Genomic DNA, 22,685 nt, shown 5'->3' with positions numbered 1-22,685 from the left:
TCTCAAGGGCCTTCCCAGGAAGAGACTTAACTTCCAAAAAACAACAATATCTCTCCTGCGCTCAAGTGGTATGCGGGAAGGTGAATCTTCTAGGCGGTTTTATGACACAAAAGAAGTGGTCTTGCTGCCCCCCTCAGGACCAAGGGTATCCAAAAGGCACTACAAGAAAACAACAAGAGAAGTGCGCACCGACCTTGTGCATTACCACTTAAAAGTTTATTAAAATCAAAGAAGGGTGGCGTACAATATACTCACAAACGTAGCATATGAACAAGCATATAGGAAATGGGCACCGCTCGCTTCCAGGACACTTCTCTGCTGCTGGATAGCGTGATAGCGTGATGTGGCTTACGCGTTTCGAGGGAGGACCCTCTTCCTCAGAGCCAAAATGCTTCCTCTGCCGTCACTCGCCACTGCGGAAGCATTTTCAGGCACGGAGCAACGTAAGTGGGGAGCTTACCAGGTTGGATCCTCAGACTTTACACTGGCCCACCATTCTCCCAGCTTCGCAGAAAATACCTAAACCAGGACTGAAAAATACCAACCCCTCCCAGGCGGTTTCTCTGCCAGCATGTTGCCAAAATTATGTTTCAAAAACATCAGAGAAAAAAATACCACCGGGTTGACCATAGCTAGGTCATCCATCTGCCTGGGAAGATAGATTACAGACCTCTTAATGACATAACAGGTGGAAGAAACAGGTGTAGATCTTTGCATAGGGAGACACTGGCAAAACAAAGCTGACATACAGAAATGCCGGGATCAGATAAGTTTTATTCAGGTCAATGCTTTCCCTGTAAGAGAGTTTCCATTCCTTCCAGCTGGCAACCTTGGCATCAGCATCTTGTAGCCTGCTTTACCAATTTGCAAGGCTGTAATCGCTGGGACCAAATTTGATGCCTGAAACTTTAAATTCCTGCCGGGGCTCTGGGAGGATGTCCAGGAGGTTCAAAGCTATCGCCTTCCTCTCCCATCCAGAAAACTTCACTCTTATCCTGATTGATCTTTGAGCCAGATGCCTCAGCAAACTGCTCCATCACCAAAACCACCTCCTCCACCTCCTCTGTCCTGGAGATAAAAACAGAAACGTCATCAGCATAGGCCACAACCGCTCACCAGGATTGCTCAAAGGCACCCTGCAAACGGTCCACTCTCCAGCCTCCTAAAGAAGGAATCGATTGCGAAAGTGAATCCCTTGTCGTCTGGGCAGCAGTGAATGTGCACATCAACCAGACCGGCCTCTCTAGCTATTTGAGTTAAAAAAAAAAGCTTAGCGATACGTCACTTCCGGTGCGGTGGAACGCACGCCGAAACCACGGGGCGTTCTAGCGGCACCTGCTACCAGGAAGGACGAGATTTTTAACCTATATGCCTTTTACTAAGCAACGAAATGTGAGTGTATTTTCATTATTTTGCACAATAAAAAACCTTTTATCGGATTTACACTATATGAGCATCCTTTTCTCCAATACATGTATCGGGGCATTTACATCTGTGGAGATACATTCGCCTTGGAGGAGTTGTAATAGCCGGTTCCTTACTAGGACATAAGCCTTGTCGATCTCTATTGCTATACAGCATAGGGGTCACCATCGTCCGGTAAGTGAACACCCAAAGGGGGAGGTCCGGCACTGGCTCACTGCACCACAAAAGATTGCATGTTTTGTGCACTTTCTTCCTGGCACTCCAGCACCTTTGTGAGACATCTTTTGGGACTGTGTACATCTTATCATCTACTGAGATCTTAAACAACTATTACATCTGGACTGGCACTTTATATTTATATATTTTAACTATATTTATATAGTATATGTTTATATGGTTTCTACACCCCAATTTTTGCACACAATTGCACGGTGCACTTTATGAGTCTTTTAAGTAGAACGTAATCACTTTACTATCATACATTATTGTTTGCGCTGTGATATATTTTTCTCATATTTATGAATTTTGGGTACCACTATTTATGAACAGCTGCATTCTAGAAAATTCAAAATATTGTTATTAGTTATTTCACTTATCTTTGCGCTGTATTTGCACTGCACTTTAACAGATTTGGTCACTACCATTTTGAACAGCTGCATTTAAGTTCACCACTAATTTAGTTAATAAATAAATATTTATTTAATTTTTCCTGAGCGCGGTACACACCTACCCATAAAAAAAAAAGCTGTCACAGTTCAGCCTGGTTCTGGTACCTTTCCTGTCCTTAGTCCTAGTGACTGTGTTGAAATCACCACTGAAGACAAATTGCTGTGCTGTAAAAAGAAAAGGCTTGATCTTCATGAAGAGGGATTTCCTGTCCCACTTTGTCTGGGGCCCATAGATGTTGATCAGTCGCAGGTCCTGCCCCCCCCTCCCCCCTTGGAGATGTCTCCCCATTTCTACCTTAATAATCAGCCAACAGGTTACCATGCCATAAAAAAGTACCGCAACTCCAGTGTATGGCTCGGCGGCAAGAGAACAGGAGGAGGGGCCGCACCTCCACTCCCTCTTCGTCAGATGAATATCAGCCACACAGCCAAACATTAGAGTGTACATTTTTATTTATTTAAAATCTTACAAACATACAACATAATGAAAACATATTTACATATATACAGAATAAATTAATGATATAAACAAACAAAAAGTAGCTTAGGCTACATTCACACCTGAGCGTAGCGTTTTTTACCGCGATTTTTACCGCGATTTTTACCGCGATTTACAGGCGTTTTTACAGGCGTTTTTTGTGCAGGCGTTTTTAGATTGAATAGAAACCAATGGAAAACGCCTGTAATCTGCCCAAAAAGAAGCTCGTGTACTTTTTTGAGCGTTGGGCGTTTTGCTTACAGCGTCAAAACGCTCAGATGTGAACAGGAGCCATTGAAATGAATAGGATTTGTCTTGTTGGGCGTTTTGGGAGCTGATCCTAGAGCAGAAAAACTCCCCAAAAACGCCCCAAAACGCCTAGATGTGAACGGAGCCTTACTTCAGCATAAAAAAACAAACTAGCTTTTTTGCCAGAAAACATAAATAGAACCAAATATATAAACAAAGATATATGTCATTAATATTACTATGCACAACAAAGCCCTAACCTCCACCTAAACACCCCCTCAGGCTAAGAAATGATTACAAATTTATCCCATGCAGGCAGCCCTTTTTCAAAAATCAGATTTTATAAAAATCTCGGGGGTCTGAAAGGAGAGAAAGAAAAGCCGCACACCCAGAGACTGACAGACAGCAGCTGCGGGGACCTGACATTCCTCCACGCCATTGTCTAGGCTCCCGTGCGTCACCTGTCCTCCTCAAGACCCCGAATCTTCCCAACCTCACCCAGAATGTTGTGCACCACCACCTCGATAGGAAAGACTTTTTTCCGAGTGGAAGCCTGACACCGTGCATTCCACGTGAAGTAACGGACTACTAAGCTAAATAAAAAAAGTGTCTCAAAATCAAAATCCTGATGCGTCTCAAAAGACCCGTACGACCACTCCGCATAACTCAATCAAGAAAGGAAAGGGATACCCAGAGCCCCACCCACCCCCTTATAGACTTCTATATTGAAGGGTCACTGAAGCAAGAAATGGTCCATCGTCTCCTCCACACCTCCACACTCCACTCTTGGACAACCACGGTTCTCCGCAGAGCGACGCTTCAAGTTGCCCTTCACATAGAGTCTGCCATGGAACGAGAGCCAGGCCAAATCCCAAAACTTCAAAGGGATTCTCTCCAGATTAATCAAACGCAGACCCTCCCTCATAACAGGGCCTGGACAATCCCTCAAGGCCAGTGGCTCGCTAAAGGCAAATTCAACAACCCTTCTATCCAGGGCCTTCCTAGGAAGAGACTTAATTTCCTCCGCCGTCACTCGCCACTGCCGAAGCATCTTCAGGCACGGAGCAACGTAAGCCGGGAGTTTACCATGTCTGACCCTTAGACTTTTCACTGGCTCCTCTGGTACAGAGACGGATGTTACTGTGGGGGGACATTAGAGTGTAAGCTCCTCTGGTACAGAGACTGATATGACTGTGGGGGAGGGGACATTAGAGTGTAAGCTCCTCTGGTACAGAGACTGATGTGACTGTGGGGGGTGGGGACATTAGAGTGTAAGCTCCTCTGGTACAGAGACTGATGTGACTGGCTCAGTGATTTCTGTACAGCACTGCGGTATATGTCAGAGCTATATACATGTATAATAATAATAATAGTGTGTGACTGTGGGGGAGGGGATATTAGAGTGTAAGCTCCTCTGGTACAGAGACTGACGTGACTGTGGGGGAGGGGACATTAGAGTGTAAGCTCCTCTGGTACAGAGACTGACGTGACTGTGGGGGAGGGGACATTAGAGTGTAAGCTCCTCTGGTACAGAGACTAATGTGACTGTGGGGGAGGGGACATTAGAGTGTAAGCTCCTCTGGTACAGGGACTAATGTGACTGTGGGGGAGGGGACATTAGAGTGTAAGCTCCTCTGGTACAGAGACTGATGTGATTGGCTCAGTGATCTCTGTACAGCACTGCAGTATATGTCAGAGGTATATAAATGTATAATAATAATAGTGTGTGACTATGGGGGAGGGGACATTAGTGTAATGTAGACAATATGGGAACAGGTTTGTTACAGAATACAGTAACATGTCAGAGAAGAAATGTAACAACAGATGATTAGTAATATTCTCGACATTCGGGTAAAATCAGTCATTTCCTGTGGATTTTGCACCTCCCACCTATAACTTGAAATAGGATGGGGTGGGGTGACCTAAGATACATTATATTGTCAAAAGTATTGGGACGCCTCCCTATATACACTATATTACCAAAAGTATTGGGACGCCTCTCTATATATATTATATTACCAAAAGTATTGGGACGTCTCTCTATATACATTATATTACCAAAAGTATTGGGACCCCTCTCTATATACTCTATATTACCAAAAGTATTGGGACGCCTCTCTAAATACACTATGTTACCAAAAGTATTGGGACGCCTCTCTATATACATTATATTACCAAAAGTATTGGGACGCCGGCCTTTACACACACAGGAACTTTAATGGCATCCCAGTCTTAGTCCGTAGGGATAAATTGGCCCACCCTTTGCAGCTATAACAGCTTCAACTCTTCTGGGAAGTCTGTCCACAAGGTTTAGGAGAGTGTCTATGGAAATGTTTCACCATTCTTCCAGAATCGCATTTGTGAGGTCAGGCACTGATGTTGGATGAGAAGGCCTGGCTCACAGTCTCCTCTCTAATTCATCCCAAAGATGTTCTATCGGGTTGAGGTCAGGACTCGCTCATCCATGTCTTTCTGGACCTTGCTTTGTGTGCTGGTGCGCAGTCATGTTGGAACAGGAAGGGGCCATCCCCAAACTCCTCTCACAAAGTTGGGAGCATAAAATTGTCCAAAATGTCTTGGTATGCTGACGCCTTAAGAGTTTCCTTCACTGGAACTAAGGGGCCAAACCCAACCCCTGAAAAACACCCCCACACCATAATCCCCCCTTCACCAAATGATTGGACCAGTGCACAAAGCAAGGTCCATAAAGACATGGATGAGCAAGTTTGGGGTGGAGGAACTTGATTGGCCTGCACAGAGTCCTGACCTCAACTTGATAGAACACCTTTGGGATGAATTAGATTGCGAGCCAGGCCTTCTTGTCCAACATCAGTGCCTGACCTCACAAATGCGCTTCTGGAAGAATGGTGAAACATTCCCATAGACACTCCTAAACCTTGTGGACGGCCTTCCCAGAAGAGTTGAAGCTGTTATAGCTGCAAAGGGTGGAGCCAACTCAACATTAAACCCTACGGACTAAGACTGGGAGGTAATTAAAGTTCATGTGTGTGTAAAGGCAGGCGTCCCAATACTTTTGGTAATATAGTGTATATAGAGAGGTGTCCCAATACTTTTGGTAATATAGTGTATATAGAGAGGCGTCCCAATACTTTTGGTGATATAGTGTATATAGAGAGGTGTCCCAATACTTTTGGTAATATAGTGTATATAGAGAGGCGTCCCAATACTTTTGGTGATATAGTGTATATTGAGAGGCGTCCCAATACTTTTGGTAATATAGTGTATATAGAGAGGCGTCCCAATACTTTTGGTAATATAGTGTATATTGAGAGGCGTCCCAATACTTTTGGTAATATAGTGTATATAGAGAGGCGTCCCAATACTTTTGGTGATATAGTGTATATTGAGAGGCGTCCCAATACTTTTGGTAATATAGTGTATATAGAGAGGCGTCCCAATACTTTTAGTAATATACTGTATATAGAGAGGCGTCCCAATACTTTTGGTAATATAGTGTATATAGAGAGGGGTCCCAATACTTTTGGTAATATAGTGTATATTGAGAGGCGTCCCAATACTTTTGGTAATATAGTGTATATTGAGAGGCGTCCCAATACTTTTGGTAATATAGTGTATATAGAGAGGGGTCCCAATACTTTTGGTAATATAGTGTATATAGAGAGGGGTCCCAATACTTTTGGTAATATAGTGTATATAGAGAGGCGTCCCAATACTTTTAGTAATATACTGTATATAGAGAGGCGTCCCAATACTTTTGGTAATATAGTGTATATAGAGAGGCGTCCCAATACTTTTGGTGATATAGTGTATATTGAGAGGCGTCCCAATACTTTTGGTAATATAGTGTATATAGAGAGGGGTCCCAATACTTTTGGTAATATAGTGTATATAGAGAGGGGGTCCCAATACTTTTGGTAATATAGTGTATATAGAGAGGGGTCCCAATACTTTTGGTGATATAGTGTATATAGAGAGGGGTCCCAATACTTTTGGTGATATAGTGTATCATTCTATGGATATGGAGTCCGATCTGTGCAGTCATGTCGCCCTCTGCTGGTTGTTTCACAGAACAACCTATTCTTCACCACCTCTGATATCGGATGATTTACTAAAACTGGAGAGTGTAAAATCTGGTTCAGCTCTGCATGGGAGCCAATCACCTTCCAGCTTTTATTGCCAAAGCTTAATTGAGCAAACTGAAGCTAGAAGCTGATTGGCTCCCATGTACAGCTGCACCAGATTTTGAACTCTCCAGTTTAAGTAAATACCCCCCCCCCCCCCGCATCTCCGGGATGACCAATCAGAGGAGGAAGCAGATGACAGGAGAGTGTTCTGAGATGAGCAGAATTGTCCCTGAAATGTCCCTGGACTTCACAGTTCTTTATTCATTGTAGAGAAATGTTCCATAGATTTGGGGTCATTCCTTTACTCGCCCCCTTTAACCCTTTCCTAGCCATAGTCTTACATCACACTTGTAGAGACATTTTGTATTCTGTCCTCTGTGGTCCCCCTCCCCCATCATCAGCGTGATAACGTCCTCCACTTTTTGGTCCCCCTGCAGGCTCACGCCATAATTTACGGGGGTGTATCACATACTAGCACAGGGGTCAGCAACCTTTCTCTACTTGAGGGGCCTGTGGGCACTGTGAGCACTAAATGCACTGTGGACAGTGATGGCACTGTGGGCACTGATGGCACTGTGAGAACTGATGGCACTGTGGGCACTGATGGCACTGTGGGCACTGATTGCACTGTGAGAACTGATGGCACTGTGGGCACTGATGGCACTGTGGACAGTGATGGCACTGTGGACAGTGATGGCACTGTGAGCACTGATGGCACTGTGAGCACTGATGACACTGGCCACTTTTGGCACTGTGGACAGTGATGACACTGTGGGCACTGATGGCACTGTGGACACTGGTTGCACTGTGAGCACTGATGACACTGTGAGCACTGATGGCACTGTGGACACTGGTTGCACTGTGAGCACTGATGACACTGTGAGCACTGATGGCACTGTGGACACTGGTTGCACTGTGAGCACTGATGACACTGTGAGCACTGATGACACTGTTAGCACTGTGGACAGTGATTGCACTGTGGGCACTGATGATACTGTGGGCACTAAGGGCACTGATGACACTGTGAGCACAGATGACACTGTTAGCACTGTGGACAGTGATTGCACTGTGGGCACTGATGACACTGTGAGCACTGATGACACTGGAAAGTGATGACACTGTGGACACTGATTGCACTGATGACACTGGGAAAGTGATGACATTGTGAGCACTGATTTGGCATGGATAAAACACTTGTGTTATCGCTCTCCCTCGCGCGGTCTCTCTGTGGGGAAGGAGAGCCGTCAATGAGAGATGATCACATATGTTTACATTTGAAATTATCTTTCATTGGATGAGACGATCACATGGTAAACAGTCGCAGTGATTGGCCATTCACCATGATCCGTGATTGGCTGTCCAAGGGACACGGCCATCACAGAATTTCCCTGATGCGCGTACGGGGGGCGTGTTTCCGGGAGGATGAACATGTTGCCGTCTTTTGGTTATAGCGTGGGTGCGGAGTGGGTAAAATATCCGTGGGCTGTGAATTCATCACATGCACTGACAGGCCGGACATTTAGTGGCGGCGGGCCAGGAAGTTGCCAACCCCTGTACTAGCACATGACAGATTTGCCTTTTGAATGGCGCCCTCCAGTGGCGTATTGTCACCGCTGCCGGCGCTTTCATCTTCTCCTGGTTTTCCTTCCAGGTTCACGCTGTCTGGCTGTTTGATTGGCCGGGCTGCAGTGACATCACTCCCACACATACACACAGAATCATGACACAGCGCTGTGCATTGATGGCGCACTCAGTGATCCCTGGATGTACAGATACTGCGCATGCGCTGGCGGGATCACGGGGGCGGGGATTTACTGAAGGTAAACAGACTGTTCGCTCTGCAATGTGCACTCATTTCCCCGGATCTTAGTAAGTGAGGGGAAGTTTAGTAAATCATGTGCATGCGTGGGCTGGTTTTTATTTTCCTTGCACCTGATTGGGTGTTCTTTACAAAGTGAAGCTTCAACTCATTCTCTGATCTCCGGGGAAATGAGTGCAACTGCAGAGTGCAGCGTCTATTTGCCTTTAGTGAATCGTCTGCACTGGCTGCAGCCGCAGGGAATATCTCCGACACAGCGCAGGTTTAGAAGATATTCGCAGTATCTCCCGCTAAGACCTTTTATATATTTCCCTGTCAGCACAGATTCATAATTCGGATTTACTCCACTTTTATAAAATCTTTCCATTTTCATTCCATTCCTTATTTTATACCCAATGATGTCATCACCGCGTCTCTGTGCTTCTCTATGCAATGCAGGCAGATCATTGCTGGTGGGAGGGACCGGCAGGGGGCGGTACATAGCTTTCTGAAAACATCACAGCACCCGCCCCAGTACTCCTCTTAAGAGTCCTCATTCCTAATGAAAGCAGTGGGAGGAGTTATGCAAATATGCCTTGATGAGCGACCTGGTGTAGGGGAGCACTGTGATGGGGACACCTGATGTAGGGGGACATTGTGATGGGGACACCTGATGTAGGGGGACATTGTGATGGGGACACCTGATGTAGGGGGACACTGTGATGGGGACACCTGATGTAGGGGAGCACTGTGATGGGGACACCTGATGTAGGGGAGCACTGTGATGGGGACACCTGATGTAGGGAAGCACTGTGATGGGGACACCTGATGTAGGTGGGCATTGTGATGGGGACACCTGATGTAGGGGAGCACTGTGATGGGGACACCTGATGTAGGTGGGCATTGTGATGGGGACACCTGATGTAGGTGGGCACTGTGATGGGGACACCTGATGTAGGGGAGCACTGTGATGAGGACACCTGATGTAGGGGGAGCACTGTGATGAGGACACCTGATGTAGGGGGAGCACTGTGATGAGGACACCTGATGTAGGTGGGCACTGTGATGGGGACACCTGATGTAGGGGAGCACTGTGATGGGGACACCTGATGTAGGGGAGCACTGTGATGGGGACACCTGATGTAGGGGAGTACGTTGATGGGGACATCTGATGTAGGGGGACACTGTGATGGGGACACCTGATGTAGGGGAGCACTGTGATGGGGACACTTGATGTAGGGGAGCACTGTGATGGGGACACCTGATGTAGGTGGGCACTGTGATGGGGACACCTGATGTAGGGAGCACTGTGATGAGGACACCTGATGTAGGGGAGCACTGTGATGGGGACACCTGATGTAGGTGGGCACTGTGATGGGGACACCTGATGTAGAGGAGCACTGTGATGGGGACACCTGATGTAGGGGAGCACTGTGATGGGGACACTTGATGTAGGGGAGCACTGTGATGGGGACACCTGATGTAGGTGGGCACTGTGATGGGGACACCTGATGTAGGGGGACACTGTGATGGGGACACCTGATGTAGGGGAGCACGTTTAAGGGGGCACCTGATGTAGGGGGACACTGTGATGGGGACACCTGATGTAGGGGAGCACTGTGATGGGGACACCTGATGTAGGGGAGCACTGTGATGGGGACACTTGATGTAGTGGAGCACTGTGATGGGGACACCTGATGTAGGTGGGCACTGTGATGGGGACACCTGATGTAGGGGAGCACTGTGATGGGGACACCTGAAGTAGGGGAGCACTGTGATGGGGACACCTGATGTAGGGGAGTACTGTGATAGGGACACCTGATGTAGGGGAGCACTGTGATGGGGACACCTGATGTAGGGGGACACTGTGATGGGGACACCTGATGTAGGGGAGCACTGTGATGGGGACACTTGATGTAGGGAGCACTGTGATGGGAACACCTGATGTAGGTGGACACTGTATGTAAGGGGGCACTGTGATGGGGACACCTGATGTAGGGGGACACCTGATGGATGGGGACACCTGATGTAGGGGAGCACTGTGATGGGGACACCTGATGTAGGGGAGCACTGTGATGGGGACACCTGATGTAGGGAAGCACTGTGATGGGGACACCTGATGTAGGTGGGCATTGTGATGGGGACACCTGATGTAGGGGAGCACTGTGATGGGGACACCTGATGTAGGTGGGCATTGTGATGGGGACACCTGATGTGGGGGAGCACTGTGATGGGGACACCTGATGTAGGTGGGCATTGTGATGGGGACACCTGATGTGGGGGAGCACTGTGATGGGGACACCTGATGTAGGGGAGCACTGTGATGGGGACACCTGAAGTAGGGGAGCACTGTGATGGGGACACCTGATGTAGGGGAGCAGTGTGATGGGGACACCTGATATAGGGGGACACTGTGATGGGGACACATGATGTAGAGGAGCACTGTGATGGGGACACCTGATGTAGGGGAGCAGTGTGATGGGGACACCTGATGTAGGGGAGCACTGTGATGGGGACACTTGATGTAGGGGAGCACTGTGATGGGGACACCTGATGTAGGGGAGCACTGTGATGGGGACACCTGATGTAGGGGGACACTGTGATGGGGACACCTGATGTAGGGGAGCACTGTGATGGGGACACCTGATGTAGGGGGACACTGTGATGGGGACACTCGATGTAGGGGGACACTGTGATGGGGACACCTGAAGTAGGGGAGCACTGTGATAGGGACACCTGAAGTAGGGGAGCACTGTGATGGGGACACCTGAAGTAGGGGAGCACTGTGATGGGGACACCTGATGTAGGGGGACACTGTGATGGGGACACCTGATGTAGGGGAGCACTGTGATGGGGACACCTGATGTAGGGGGACACTGTGATGGGGACACCTGATGTAGGGGAGCACTGTGATAGGGACACCTGAAGTAGGGGAGCACTGTGATGGGGACACCTGATGTAGGGGAGCACTGTGATGGGGACACCTGATGTAGGGGAGCACTGTGATGGGGACACCTGATGTAGGGGGACACTGTGATGGGGACACTTGATGTAGGGGAGCACTGTGATGGGAACACCTGATGTAGGGGAGCACTGTGATGGGGACACCTGATGTAGGGGGACACTGTGATGGTGACACCTGATGTAGGGGAGCACTGTGATGGGGACACCTGATGTATGGGGAGCACTGTGATGGGGACACCTGATGTAGGGGAGCACTGTGATGGGGACACTTGATGTAGGGGAGCACTGTGATGGGGACACCTGATGTAGGTGGGCACTGTGATGGGGACACCTGATGTAGGTGGGCACTGTGATGGGGACACCTGATGTAGGGGAGCACTGTGATAGGGACACCTGAAGTAGGGGAGCACTGTGATGGGGACACCTGAAGTAGGGGAGCACTGTGATGGGGACACCTGATGTAGGGGAGCACTGTGATGGGGACACCTGATGTAGGGGAGTACTGTGATAGGGGACACCTGATGTAGGGGAGCACTGTGATGGGGAACCCCTGATGTAGGGGAGTACTGTGATAGGGACACCTGATGTAGGGGAGCACTGTGATGGGGACACCTGATGTAGGGGGACACTGTGATGGGGACACCTGATGTAGGGGAGCACTGTGATGGGGACACCTGATGTAGGGGAGCACTGTGATGGGGACACCTGATGTAGGGGGACACTGTGATGGGAACACCTGATGTAGGGGGACACTGTGATGGGGACACCTGATGTAGGGGAGCACTGTGATGGGGACACCTGATGTAGGGGAGCACTGTGATGGGGACACCTGATGTAGGGGAGCACTGTGATGGGGACACTTGATGTAGGGGAGCACTGTGATGGGGACACCTGATGTAGGGGGACATTGTGATGGGGACACCTGATGTAGGGGAGCACTGTGATGGGGACACCTGATGTAGGGGAGCACTGTGATGGGGACACCTGATGTAGGGGAGCACTGTGATGGGGACACCTGAAGTAGGGGAGCACTGTGATGGGGACACCTGATGTAGGGGAGCAGTGTGATGGGGACACCTGATGTAGGGGGACACTGTGATGGGGACACATGATGTAGAGGAGCACTGTGATGGGGACACCTGATGTAGGGGAGCACTGTGATGGGGACACCTGATGTAGGTGGACACTGTATGTAAGGGGGCACTGTGATGGGGACACCTGATGTAGGGGGACACTGTGATGGGAACACCTGATGTAGGGGAGCACTGTGATGGGGACACCTGATGTAGGGGGACACTGTGATGGGGACACCTGATGTAGGGGAGCACTGTGATGGGGACACTGTGATGGGGACACCTGATGTAGGGGAGCACTGTGATGGGGACACCTGATGTAGGGGGACACTGTGATGGGGACACCTGATGTAGGGGAGCACTGTGATGGGGACACCTGATGTAGGGGGAGCACTGTGATGGGGACACCTGATGTAGGGGGACACTGTGATGGGGACACCTGATGTAGGGGAGCACTGTGATGGGGACACTTGATGTAGGGGGACACTGTGATGGGGACACCTGATGTAGGGGAGCACTGTGATGGGGACACCTGATGTAGGGGAGCACTGTGATGGGGACACCTGATGTAGGGGGACACTGTGATGGGGACACCTGATGTAGGGGAGCACTGTGATGGGGACACCTGATGTAGGGGAGCACTGTGATGGGGACACCTGAAGTAGGGGAGCACTGTGATGGGAATATGCAAAAATAGAAAAAAGATGGGGCTTTACAGGCCGATGGGAGGAGAAGGATCACAACCACAACACAAATAAAACTAAAAAGATAATTTTATTGTACAAGTTAAAAACAGTGCATGAGCATAATTGCCCATATCAAACATAATTAAAATGAATACATGAAGTCGCAAATTTGAAATACTTCCCAACAAAGGAGAGCTAATAGCCTGTATAAGAAGATGACGTTGGGGTCTCAGGTGGAGCACGGTCAAAAGAGGGTCCCCAGCAAGCCGACGCGTTTCGCATGAGGCTTCCTCAGGGCCAGAGAGACCAGGACAGTCCGATATTTCCAATGCGACTCAGGCAGTGGCAGGCAAAGCGGAACGCAAGAAAGTGTCCACAGTAACAGTAGATATAATTTCTATATAGTTGCCCCGATTGACAGCAGTGATTTGAAGTTTCACTATTAAAGCATGTATATATATCTCAGTCTCCATATTCAAGGCCTGACTGGCTGCTTAATATGTCTATGCAGATGGTATACAGCCATACCAATTAGGAGCATCCCAACAATAGGATATCTTAAAGGTCCTATGTATTATAGGCTCTGTAAGCAGCATGTAGAGAGCATGAGGCAGGTAGCACTTCAAAGTCTGTCAAATGTCAGAAAGGGGGAGGGTTTATTCCTCCTATAAGCAGTATATAGCAAACATAGGGCAGGTAACACTCCAAAAAACAGTCAGGTATTAAGGAGGGGGTTCCATGTGGACGCCACTGTGATGGGAACACCTGATGTATGGGGACACTGTGATGGGGACACCTGATGTATGGGGACACTGTGATGGGGACACCTGATGTATGGGGACACTGTGATGGGGACACCTAAAGTAGGGGAGCACTGTGATGGGAACACCTGATGTAAGGGGACATTGTGATGGGGGCACCTGATGTAGGGGGAGCACTGTGATGGGGGCACCTGATGTAAGGGGACATTGTGATGGGGGCACCTGATGTAGGGGGAGCACTGTGATGGGGGCACCTGATGTAGGGGGAGCACTGTGATGGGGGCACCTGATGTAGGGGGAGCACTGTGATGGGGGCACCTGATGTAGGGGAAGCACTGTGATGGGGACACCTGATGTAGGGGAGCACTGTGATGGGGACATCTGATGTAGGGGAGCACTGTGATGGGGACCCCTGATGTAGGGGAGCACTGTGATGGGGACACCTGATGTAGGGGAGCACTGTGATGGGGACTCCTGATGTTGGGGAGCACTGTGATGGGGACCCCTGATGTACGGGAGCACTGTGATGAGGACCCCTGATGTAAGGGAAAGAGGAGTCAATCCAGATATGGGGTTCCTTGGTGTCATTTGGGGCCCCAGCTTTTTAGGAGAAGAGAAGCTCCTGTACTGATTGGGCAGAAACGCACACATAGACTTTCGTCCCCAGACCCCTCATCATCCAATCAGTGGCTTATGGAGGGGCACAGAGCATCTTGTTCTCCTCTGATCCCTGGGTGGTGATTAGAAATGATGGGTCCCCTATGATGCTGCACTGAGGTGGCCCCTTTGGGTCAGCAGGGAGCCCAGGCTGGGTATGGGGGGCTCCCTGTACCCCCCTATTAGTGTCCCTGAGCTCGGGGAGTGACGGGACTATCTGCTGCAGCTATAAATGTCCCGGAACGTGTCGGCAGGGAAAGTCTCTAATAATTGGGAACCTTTTTACATTCGATGTGTTCGGGGAAGACAAGGGTGAAGAATGAACTTTTCTTCTTCTCCATAACGTCCAATCAGATTCTTTATTCTGTTCTCCCATAATGCTCTAGACAGAGAGCCGGTGTGGTTGCTAGGGGTAACCAGATCAGTTATTTGTTCAGCCCCCTGTGATGGGGTGTATCTCTCGGGATCTGACGTCTCCTCCTGTTCTCTATACAGGAACTCCTGGAAGAAGATTATCTGTATGCCGAGGAGATCCAGACTCCGCCCCCGGAACCTTCTCTGACAGGTAGGTGGATGTGTCACAGAAATGCCACCAATCGCCTGGCCTCTATCCCACGGTGAAATGTTCCTCACTTTTTCTCTCTTTATAGAGCTGAAGGAGGAGAGACGGATCATCGAGAGAGATCTACAGACCGATCCGCAGGTGGTGTCACCTGTACAATCAACCAAGATGGCGTCTGCCAGGAGCACGACCCCAGCCAGGTGAGAGGAGGGGGGGTCCCCAGCCAGGTGAGAGGAGGGGGGGACCCAGCAAGGTGAGGGGAGGGGGGGTCCCAGCCAGGTGACAGGAGGAGGAATCCCGGCCAGGTGAGAGGAGGGGGGGTCCCAGCCAGGTGAAGGGAGGGGGGGGGGCCCAGCCAAGTGAGGGGAGGGGGGGTCCCAGCCAGGTGACAGGAGGAGGAATCCCGGCCAGGTGATGTCCCCTAAATGATGTCCAATAATGATGTCCACCCAGTGATGTCCCCTAATGTCTATCTAATGATGTCACATGATGTCCCCTAATGATGTCCCCCCCAATGATGTCCCCCCTAATGATGTCGCCTAATGATGTCCCCCCAATGATGTCACCTAATGATGTCCCCCAATGATGTCCCCTAATGATGTCCTCCTAATGATGTCACCTAATGATGTCCCCTAATGATGTCACCTAATGATGTCCTCCTAATGATGTCACCTAATGATGTGATGTGTCACCTAATGATGTCTATCTAATGATGTCCCCCAATGATGTCCCCTAATGATGTCCTCCTAATGATGTCACCTAATGATGTCCCCTAATGATGTCACCTAATGATGTCACCTAATGATGTCCTCCTAATGATGTCACCTAATGATGTCCCCTAATGATGTGATGTGTCACCTAATGATGTCTATCTAATGATGTCCCCTAATTTTGTGCTTTCCGTGTTCCTTAGGTCTGTAAGGAGAGACTTGTTGGGGGATCCTCCGCAGACACCGGAATCTTCCGAATTACACCGGTACAAGCTGACGCCGTGCCCTCCACACCTGAAACTGAAGATGGCAGCGAGGAGGACGCAGGAAGCCATCTGCTCCACCCCACCCCCACCAAGGGGTCCAGGAAGGGTTCCCTCTGCTGGACAAGAACTGGGCTCACATCATCCCCATAAACCTGCTAATGCACCTGGCAGCCTGGAGCGCCTGTCCCAGGTGTACGCCGCTGGTCGGAGTACCGGCCTGTCCACCATAAACTGTGTCCCTGCAGATAGCAGCCAGTCTACACATGGAGTCAAGCCACCTGACACTCTGTATGTTCCGGCCCCTCCCCCGGCTCATAGACCACCCAGCAGTGCCAACTCTGCGCCAGCATTCCGCAGGGTGAGGGCAAAGGTGCCAAACATTCCACCGTGATCGGAAACGGAACATCTGAGAGTGGGCGGAGCACAAGGCGGTGCATCGGCCAGATGGGCGTCAGAGTAGGAGAATCGCAGTCACATGACTCAATGCAATTCCTCCGACAAAGAACAATTCTACCGACTCTGAATGTTTAATCTGAACTCCGGGACAATAAATCCATCGGTCATGTGACTTCCTCCGGAATCTTCTTCCAGATCTGTGCATTAATCCAGGGTGAGACTTCCTGTAATAAAGACCGCCCACTGCTGCCCTTTCTTCCTGTGCGGGGTGACTGGTCTTGTCTCCGCCCCCTCCTGTAGTTTTCTGTTGTGGGTGGAGCCTTCTGTGTCTCACCCACAGCTCTAGTTGCTCTCTCCTTGTGCAGGATGACTGGTCTTGTCTCCGCCTCCTCCTGTAGTGGATGGAGCCGGTTGGACCCCTCCCACAGCTCTGCCCCTCTCCTTGTGCAGGGGGACTGGTCCTGTCTCCGCCCCTCCCCCCCCTAGTTTTCTGTAGAGGGTGGCACTTGTTGGGCCCCTCCCACAGCTCTGCTTTCTCTTTGTGCTGGGTGATTGATCTTGTAACCATCCCCTTCTGTAGGTGGAGCCTGCCTGGCCCCTCCCACAGCTATGTTCTCTCTCCTTGTGCAGGGGGACAGGTCAACTCCGCCCCCCTCCTGTAGTTTTCTGTAGAGGGTGGAGTCTGCCAGGCCCCTCCCACAGCTCTGCTCTCTCTCTTTGTGCAAGGTGACTGGTCTTGTCTCAGCCCCTCCTGTAGTGGGTGGAGCCTTCTGGGTCCCTCCCACAGCTGTACTCTCTCTCTCCTTATGAGAAGACTGGTCTTGTCTCTGCCCCACCTTTATTTTATGTAGTGGGTGGAGTCTCCTGGGCCCCTCCCACACTTCTGCTTTCGCCTTCTGCAGGGAGACCAGTCTAGTTTCCGCCCCTCCTGTAGTTTGTGGAGCCTGCTGGGCCCCTCCTACAGCTCTGCTTTCTCCTTGTGCAGGGGGGGGGGTGGACTGGTCTTCTCTCTGCCCCTCCTTTAGTTTATGAAGTAGGTGGAGCCTTGTGGGCCCCTCCCACACTTCTGCTTTCTCCTTGCCCAGAGTGACCGGTCTGGTCGCCGCCCCCTTCTGTAGTGGGTGGAGCCCACTGGGCACAGCACTGTGACAATGCTGCGAAGGCATTTCATGCACACAATGAGGATTTATATTCATTGTAGTGTTTGAGGAATATATTTTGAATAAAGTTTTGCACCCGGAGTTCAGCTTTAATCACCTCCAGGAAGATAAACTGGGAAAGGTGAGAAAACGTTTTATCGCTCACATTACTATAACTGCACACGCGTGTTGTTACCCATAGCAACCAGCCACACATTTCCTCCCACAGTGCAGAGTGTACGGGGGTGGGGAGAGTTAATCGCTGGCACTATCTTTGTCCTGAATTAAAGAGATAGTACACACAATCATGTACCCAGTGTTGACAGTTTTAAAAATTGCTATTTTTGTTTGGTATTTATTTTGTTTAATGATCCTCAAATAACAATAAAAAATGTAAAGTGCAGAGTTTTCATTATTGTAGAGGACCCAGGCTTAGTCCTAGATGGCGGCTTATACGCCTTCAGGTGATTGGATACTGGCAGAGAGAGCTGCGAGGACTCCCAAATAAACCCCTCCCACTCCCAGCAATCCTTTTTCTGGTGTCTGGTGATGGATGACCCCTCTATACAGGGAGATTACTGGACTTCTGGATCTGTGCCCTGGAGGTGGTGCAGCAAGAACCCCCCCCCCCCCCCCCCGATCAGAAGACGAGGGGCCAATCAGTAATGTTGCTTGGGACACTCATTGGATCCAGGTGTTGGAGCTCCTCCTCCTCCGCATAATGTGCAACACATGGAGCTTGTCACAGGATACCGTACAGTTCTGGGGTAGTGATGACCCCACAGGTGTGACCCAAAGACCCCTTCATGGGTTTGTCTTTCTGATCTACACTGAAAAAAATTATAAACCCAACACTTTTGTTTTTGCCCCCATTTTTCATGAGCTGAACTCAAAGATCGAAGACTTTTCTATGTACACAAAAGGCCGATTTCTCTCCAATATTCTTCACAAATCTGTGTTAGTGATCACTTCTCCTTTGCCAAGAAAATCCATCCACCTCACAGGTGTGGCATATCAAGATGCTGATTGGACGGCATGATTATTGCACAGGTGTGCCTTAGGCTGCCCACAATAAAAGACCGCTCTAAAATGTGCAGTTTTATCACACAGCACAATGCCACAGATGTGGGAAGTTTTGAGGGAGCGTGCGATTGGCACGCTGACTGCAGGAATTTCCATCAGAGCTGCTGCCCCTTGAATTGAATGTTCATTTCTCTACCATAAGCCGTCTCATGCAGATAGCAGAGGAGGGGGGAGGAGACTCATACAGATAGTAGAGGAAGGAGGGGGAGGAGACTCATGTAGATAGCAGAGGATGGAGGGGGGAGGAGACTCATGCAGATAGCAGAGGAAGGGGGGAGGAGACTCATGTAGATAGCAGAGGATGGAGGGGGGAGGAGACTCATGCAGATAGCAAAGGAAGGAGGGGGAGGAGACTCATGCAGATAGCAAAGGAAGGAGGGGGAGGAGACTCATGCAGATAGCAGAGGAAGGGGGGAGGAGACTCATGCTGATAGCAGAGGAAGGAGGGGGAGGAGACTCATGCTGATAGCAGAGGAAGGAGGGGGAGGAGACTAATGCAGATAGCAGAGGATGGAGGGGGAGGAGACTCATACAGATAGCAGGGGGAGGAGACTCATGCAGATAGCAGGGGGAGGAGACTCATACAGATAGCAGGGGGAGGAGACTCATACAGATAGCAGGGGGAGGAGACTAATGCAGATAGCAGGGGAAGGAGACTCATGCAGATAGCAGGGGGAGGAGACTCATGCAGATAGCAGGGGGAGGAGACTCATGCAGATAGCAGGGGGAGGAGACTCATACAGATAGCAGGGGGAGGAGGAGACTCATGCAGATAGCAGGGGGAGGAGACTCATGCAGATAGCAGGGGGAGGAGGAGACTCATGCAGATAGCAGGGGGAGGAGACTCATGCAGATAGCAGGGGAAGGAAGGGGGAGGAGACTCATGCAGATGGCAGAGGAAGGAGGCAGCAGACAGAAATTACACTTAGTGCTCTGGACAAAGACAAGTACACACTATAGAGGGATATCCTTTTTTCAGATTTCATGTTTGAGGATTACACCCACTTTAGGTCGGTGTCACACAGACATCAGCCTGATATGAGCCGTGCACAAACAGCGAGCTTTGTTGAAGCTTTTATAAGTACCATTCAGCTCCAGTTTGAAAATGTTGAACACAAATCCTAATGCAGGTGCCGATTAACACATTAGCAGCTGGACCGCCGGAAGATTTACCCCCCCCCTTCATGACCCAGGCCATTCTGTTGCCATTCAGCACTGTTACTTTAACTGACAATTGTACAGTCATGCGCCGCTGTACCCAAATTAAATTTATATCTTTTTTTTTTTTTTTCAGTATAAACTAAAAAAAGACCATATATAAAAAAATCTAATTTTACTATAAAACATTTCCAATTTAAAAAAAAAAAAATATCTTCATTGATTTAGGCCAAAATGTGCTCTGCTACATGTCTGGTAAAACAAAATCCCAATAAGTGTATATAGATTGGTTTGTGTGACAGTTATAGAGTCTCCACATTATGGGATATACAGTGGGTACGAAAAGTATTCAGACCCCCTTAAATTTTTCACTCTTTGTTATATTGCAGCCATTTGCTAAAATCATTTAAGTTCATTCTTCTTCCTCATGAATGTACACATAGCACCCCATACTGACAGAAAAACACAGAATTGTTGACATTGTTGCAGATTTATTAAAAAAGAAAAACTGAAATATCACATGGTCCTAAGTATTCAGACCCTTTGCTGTGACACTCATATATTTAACTCAGGTGCTTTCCATTTCTTCTGATCATCCTTGAGATGGTTCTACACCTTCATTTGAGTCCAGCTGTGTTTGATTATACTGATTGGACTTGATTAGGAAAGCCACACACCTGTCTATATAAGACCTTCCAGGTCACAATGCATGTCAGAGCAAATGAGAATCATGAGGTCAAAGGAACTGCCTGAAGAGCTCAGAGACAGAATTGTGGCAAGGCACAGATCTGGCCAAGGTTACAAAAAGATTTCTGCTGCACTTAAGGTTCCTAAGAGCACAGTGGCCTCCATAATCCTCAAATGGAAGACGTTTGGGACGACCAGAACCCTTCCTAGAGCTGGCCGTCCGGCCAAACTGAGCTATCGGGGGAGAAGAGCCTTGGTGAGAGAGGTAAAGAAGAACCCAAAGATCACTGTGGCTGAGCTCCAGAGATGCAGTCAGGAGATGGGAGAAAGTTGTAGAAAGTCAACCATCACTGCAGCCCTCCACCAGTCGGGGCTTTATCGCAGAGTGGCCCGACGGAAGCCTCTCCTCAGTGTAAGACACATGAAAGCCCGCATGGAGTTTGCTAAAAAACACCTGAAGGACTCCAAGATGGTGAGAAATAAGATTCTCTGGTCTGATGAGACCAAAATAGAACTTTTTGGCCTTAATTCTAAGCTGTATGTGTGGAGAAAACCAGGCACTGCTCATCACCTGTCCAATACAGTCCCAACAGTGAAGCATGGTGGTGGCAGCATCATGCTGTGGGGGTGTTTTTCAGCTGCAGGGACAGGACGACTGGTTGCAATCGAGGGAAAGATGAATGCGGCCAAGTACAGGGATATCCTGGACAAAAACCTTCTCCAGAGTGCTCTGGACCTCAGACTGGGCCAAAGGTTTACCTTCCAACAAGACAATGACCCTAAGCACACAGCTAAAATAACGAAGGAGTGGCTTCACAACAACTCCGTGACTGTTCTTGAATGGCCCAGCCAGAGCCCTGACTTAAACCCAATTGAGAATCTCTGGAGAGACCTAAAAATGGCTGTCCACCAACGTTTACCATCCAACCTGACAGAACTGGAGAGGATCTGCAAGGAGGAATGGCAGAGGATCCCCAAATCCAGGTGTGAAAGACTTGTTGCATCTTTCCCAAAAAGACTCCTGGCTGTATTAGATCAAAAGGGGGCTTCTACTAAATACTGAGCAAAGGGTCTGAATACTTAGGACCATGTGATATTTCAGTTTTTCTTTTTTAATAAATCTGCAACAATGTCAACAATTCTGTGTTTTTCTGTCAGTATGGGGTGCTATGTGTACATTCATGAGGAAGAAGAATCAACTTAAATGATTTTAGCAAATGGCTGCAATATAACAAAGAGTGAAAAATTTAAGGGGGTCTGAATACTTTCCATACCCACTGTATACGGATATTTTTATTTATACTATTAACCACTTCCCGACCATCCACCGCCTTTTTACTGCGGCAGGGTTGCTCTCCTGCGCAAACCGATGTCGGTCGTGCGCGGGAAGCTAAGGGGCGAGCATGCATGCACAGGGCAGGCGGTTCCGGTTGCCGTCCAACACCCGTGATCCCCGCCGAGAGAGAACGGTCAGATGTAAACACAGCCAACCGTTCTCTCTGGAATGATCAGAGCCCATGTGATCCTTCGATATAGGATCACAGGTCTCTATGATCATTTCACAAGCCCTGCCCCCCACAGTTAGAATCACTCCCCTAGACTCACATTTAACCCCTTGATCACCCACAGGGTTAACCCCTTCCCTGCCAGTGTTATTAGTACAGTGACAGTGCATATTTATAGCACTGATTACTGTAGTAATGTCACTGGTCCCCCTAAAAGTGTCAAAAACATCAGTTAGGGGTCCGATCTGTCCGCTGCAATGTCGCAGTCCCCCAAAATAGTCGCTGATCACCGCCATTACTATTAAAAAAAATAA

The 22,685-nt window shown here is 49.1% G+C and overlaps 1 protein-coding gene across 1 annotated transcript in view; it reads left to right on the top strand.

Moving 5' to 3' along the window:
* The window catches only part of CCDC24 (coiled-coil domain containing 24), an 83,627-nt gene extending 66,749 nt beyond the window's left edge, over positions 1–16,878 (top strand). Inside the window, exons 7-9 of the mRNA XM_082265026.1 lie at positions 15,361–15,430; positions 15,516–15,627; positions 16,341–16,878. Of these exons, the coding sequence (XP_082121152.1) occupies positions 15,361–15,430; positions 15,516–15,627; positions 16,341–16,794 (636 nt within the window). The 3' untranslated portion in view covers positions 16,795–16,878. The remainder of the gene's footprint in view (positions 1–15,360; positions 15,431–15,515; positions 15,628–16,340) is intronic.
* The last annotated feature ends 5,807 nt before the right edge of the window (positions 16,879–22,685 follow it).

Source organism: Pelophylax lessonae, assembly GCF_965119305.1.
Source record: "Pelophylax lessonae genome assembly, chromosome: 8".
In the NCBI taxonomy this organism is placed as follows: domain Eukaryota; kingdom Metazoa; phylum Chordata; class Amphibia; order Anura; family Ranidae; genus Pelophylax; species Pelophylax lessonae.
Note: the sequence above shows the minus strand (reverse complement) of the source record. Positions and strands in the feature narration are given on the sequence as shown.